Here is a 4440-nt window from a genome sequence, read left to right as displayed (position 1 = left end):
GTCAGAAAGCCGGTTCTGTAATCAGCGGTAAATCTCCATCACGTGCGTGCTTTCACATTGAGAAGCATTAACTACACAGAGCCGTTGTTCACTGACGAGGTGCACAAAAAATCGCGCGAATATGAACGTGGTTTTGCGCAGCTCGTCAGTAAACAACGGCTCCGTGTAGTTAATGCTGCTCAATGTGAAAGCACGCACGTGATGGAGATTTACCGCTGATTACAGAACCGGCTTTACTGATAAGATGCGCGTTAAATATCGCATGCGATTTATCGTGCAGCCCTAATATATAACTATACAAGCAAAACATGAGGACTCATGGTCATAAAAGTTTCAAAACTCTGCTCTCTTCTGTCACATCCTCGTCTTTATTTTTCATATTGCGTGCACATAATTTCGCTGGCTTCTGCAGCAGATCACACTAAAAATAAATGCATAATTACTAACTTTATATCCTCCGTTTTTACTTCCATAGGACAGCGCGCGTAAGGGTTGCCAAGTCTACAATTTTCCCGCGGAATTGGGCTATTTTTTCACTGTTGCCGCGTGTTGTTTTTCAACTCCGTGGGTTAAAGTGAATTAAAATTTAATTAAAATTAAAGTGACCATAATAACGCGATATATGACCCCCCTGGAATGCGACTGGGCTAGTTTCGGACTAGTTTAGAAAAATAATTGGGTGGAGTTTTTTGTGAAAACCTGGCAATCCTGTTGGTATCGGGGTTTTTTTGCGCATGCAGGTCAGTTCAGAACCATGATCTATTCACACTGGAAATCTGATATTGGCTACATTTAAAACAACAATGTGAACAGCTATACAAAAAAATCGGATCTGAGCACAAATCAGAATTGAGCACTAAGGCTCACAGTGTTAACATAGCCATTTGGTTTTGTTCTTAAATAGTTTAACAAAAGTCTTAATTCTTCGCAATCAGTGAATGCCGAAGGATCGTTATGGTAAATTTGTTGTAGATGGTTGTAAGATGCATATTTAGAAAGCCAACTACTACTATAAACTACTATGAAAGCTTATTCTTATTATTATTTTCTAACTGATCGGACTTACGATTTTCATGAAACAGACGATCAAAACTACGAAAAGTCCCATAGATGTTCATTGAGGGGGGCAAAACTTTTGTACAGTAAGACTTGTAGAGTGTTTAAGCTGTCTATCACTAGCAAAGCTTAATGACTAATGGCTACATGCTAATTCATGCTAGCAATGTGCTAATCATGCTAGCAACATTCTAAAACGTGATAGCAATGTGCAATATCATGTTAGCAGCATGATAAAACATGCTAGCAAAATGCTAGCAACACATTAGCAAAATGTTAAACATGCTAACAACATGTTAATCACATTAGAAACATGCTACCAACACGGTAATCATGCTAGAAACATGCTAGCAACACACTTATCATGCTAGCAACACTTTACTCATGTTAGAAACATGCTAACAACACAGTAATCATGCTAGAAACAGGCTAACAACATGTTAATCATGCTAAAAACGTGCTAACAACAGGGTAATCATGCTAACAACATGCTGGAAACATGTTAGCAACATGCTAACATCATGCTAATCATGGTAGCAACATGCTAGTAGTGTTAAAACATGCTAGCAACATGCCAACAACATGCTAAATCATGCTAGCATTGTGCTAGCAACATCTATCTATCTATCTATCTATCTATCAAGCTTTTACAACTGCTTCAAACTTTCAGACTAGGCTTTCTCAGGCCAACCTCAACGTTTGTTCACAAACTTTACTCAGCTAGTTATTTCTATCATCTGTTTGAATGAGCAGCTGGAAGTAGTAAAGCATAGACATTTCAAAATATTTTATGATTAAAAGTCCCTCATTATGCACAAAATCTTTTTTTTCCCTCTGGCTATTATTGGTATATTGATTACACAACATACAGTATCTTAATTAATCTTAAATTTGATTTTAGAACAGCTGTGTTTAACATCATTTTAGAGGTTTCAGCATGACTTTGGGCTGATATTCACCTCAGAGACTGAAAATCTCAGTTTGTGTGTTTCATTTACAGCGTCTCAGGCCTTTAAAGCGTCTGTGGTCTGATTTCAGCCTCGTTTGATCTGTTTGTGGCCGTTCGATGGGTCAAAGTCCTCCATGGCTTTTATCTCAGGTTGAGCTATTAACCTTCAGTCAAAAAAACACAGAGCAAACAGTTTTAATTCAGCTCGGCCTTCGCAAACGATGTCACGATTGACTCCGTTTACATTTGAAAAGTAATGCATTACAATATTGCATTACTCCACAAAAAAAGTAACTAATTGCGTTAGTTAATTTTTATGGAACGCAATGTGTTATGTTGTTTTTGTGTTACTTTTTGTCACCGGGGCTGGGCTTGTTTATTTGTTTTTAATAAGAAAAACCCAAAAGTTATATTTTTGACAACTGTAAGCACACCAAAAGTGATGATAATAAAGGCCTCATCTCCCGATTTCTCGAATTGGAGAGCTGTTAGTGAATAAATGGGAAAACATTATTTAAACAAGTAACTCAGATATTTCATCGCTGTTGTTGTTGTTGGGATTTTCCCGTCATACAGGACTGACTGGCAGGTTTTTACGGCACACAGGGGAATTTCACTGGTTTCTGTGCAGTCCTGTACACATTAAAGAGATGACATGATAAAAGCAGACCTTTCTTGTTTTTAGCACTCACACACCAACAGACATGTGAACTCAAAGCTGCTGTCACCAAAATATACACTATGAAATGGCACATTCTGTTTGAATGAGCCGTTTTCGTGGTGAAATCACTGTAACGCACAAACTCTCACATATGCATATTACTCTTGGATTTGTTAAATGCCCAATTTAGACGTAAAACACTGCATAAAAAAACATTTGAGAGTTTGCGTGTGTTATAGATGCAGTGTGACGTGAGCAGTGTTGGGGGTAACGCATTACAAGTAACATGAGTTATGTAATCAGATCAGTAACTAGTAAAGTAATGCATTACTTTTAACTTTACAGGAGTTACTTCTTCAAATCAGTACTTTGTTTTCTCATTTGTGACCCTGGAGCACAAAACCAGTCATAAGGGTCCATTTTTTTCGAAATTGAGATTTATACACCATCTGAAAGCTGAATAAATTAGATGATTTTGTTATGATAGGACAATATTTGGCTGAGATACAACTATTTGAAAATCTGGAATCTGAGGGTGAAAAAAAATCATAATATTGAGAAAATCATCTTTAAAGTTGTCCAAATGAAGTTCTTAGCAATGCATATTACTAATCAAAAAATTAAGTTTTAATATATTTACAGTAGGAAATTTACAAAATATCTTCATGGAACACGATCTTTACTTAATATCCTAATGATTTTTGGCATAAAAGAAAAATGTATAATTTTGACCCATACAATGTATTTTTGGCTATTGCTACAAATATACCCCAGCGACTTAACACTGCTTTTGCAGTCCAGGGTCACATTTGGGGGTACAATACGACCAGGACATGTTCTTGACACCCAGATGTTTTTATGGCTCTTGCTTAATTGGAAGCTCATTCATTAATACAAATCTCATGATGCACTGATAAGGACAGCGAGAGGTTTCCGTACCAGTAGTTTGGTGCTGAGAACACGGTGATGCACTTCCCTGAGTGAGTGACCTCGTAACCCTCGGCTTTCACCTCATGACTGCGCACTATGTACTGCAGCTTGTTCTGTTCCAGGAAGCGCTCCGTAACGTCAGGCCCAAACTGACAGCTCACACCCCGCTTGCTGATGGACCGTCCGTCCTGGAGGAGAACACACATCGTTCAAACACAGCTGTGACCGAAACCCTTCGCTTAGCTGAAGGAGGGGAACAGAACTGACCTGCGGCTGAGGATCTGACCACAGGAGATCGCACATCGGACCTGCGCGAGAAAGATACAAAATACAACTTGAGTTCTACATTGTCCAATGAAAATGTAAGTGGTGCAACACTTCATAACACAATGCTAGAGCGTGGTGTGTGGTTGGCAGGGCTTTTTGGGAATAACTTAGGGGCCTTTTACACGACAACGTTTTCAGCCAAAAACGGGAAACTTTTTATGCGTTTTGTCTGTTCGTTTACACGACAACGGCGTTTTTAGGGACTGAAAACGCATAATTTTGAAAACGGGTTTCAAAGTGGAAGTTTTTGAAAATGCCACCGTTGTCGTTTCCGTGTAAACACCGAATACCGGGGATCTTTGAAAACGGTGACGACATGCGTGAGTAGTACGTGTTAGGTATGTAGACATGCGCAGTACGTGTCGATTTTAAAGGCAAGCACAAACAAGCATACACAACAATGGCGGAGTACATGGTAATGTTGTTGCTGCTCAAGAGTTTGCTAACGCTTCTTCAGCAAAGTGTAGATTTACTTCACCAATATTACAACCAACAGCACGGCAACAGGTACTGTTTA

At 38.8% G+C, this 4440-nt stretch overlaps 1 protein-coding gene across 1 annotated transcript in view; it reads right to left on the bottom strand.

Moving 5' to 3' along the window:
* Window positions 1–4440, bottom strand: part of LOC107746184 (serine/threonine-protein phosphatase 5-like) — a 26191-nt gene that overhangs the window by 10208 nt on the left and 11543 nt on the right. The window contains exons 10-11 of the mRNA XM_016560298.1: window positions 3864–3904; window positions 3606–3784 (exon numbers count right to left, since the gene is read on the bottom strand). Of these exons, the coding sequence (XP_016415784.1) occupies window positions 3606–3784; window positions 3864–3904 (220 nt within the window). The remainder of the gene's footprint in view (window positions 1–3605; window positions 3785–3863; window positions 3905–4440) is intronic.

Source organism: Sinocyclocheilus rhinocerous, unplaced genomic scaffold (genome assembly GCF_001515625.1).
Source record: "Sinocyclocheilus rhinocerous isolate Xijiao unplaced genomic scaffold, SAMN03320098_v1.1 scaffold2694, whole genome shotgun sequence".
Taxonomy (NCBI): Eukaryota; Metazoa; Chordata; class Actinopteri; order Cypriniformes; family Cyprinidae; genus Sinocyclocheilus; species Sinocyclocheilus rhinocerous.
This window is presented reverse-complemented; position numbering and strand designations above follow the sequence as displayed.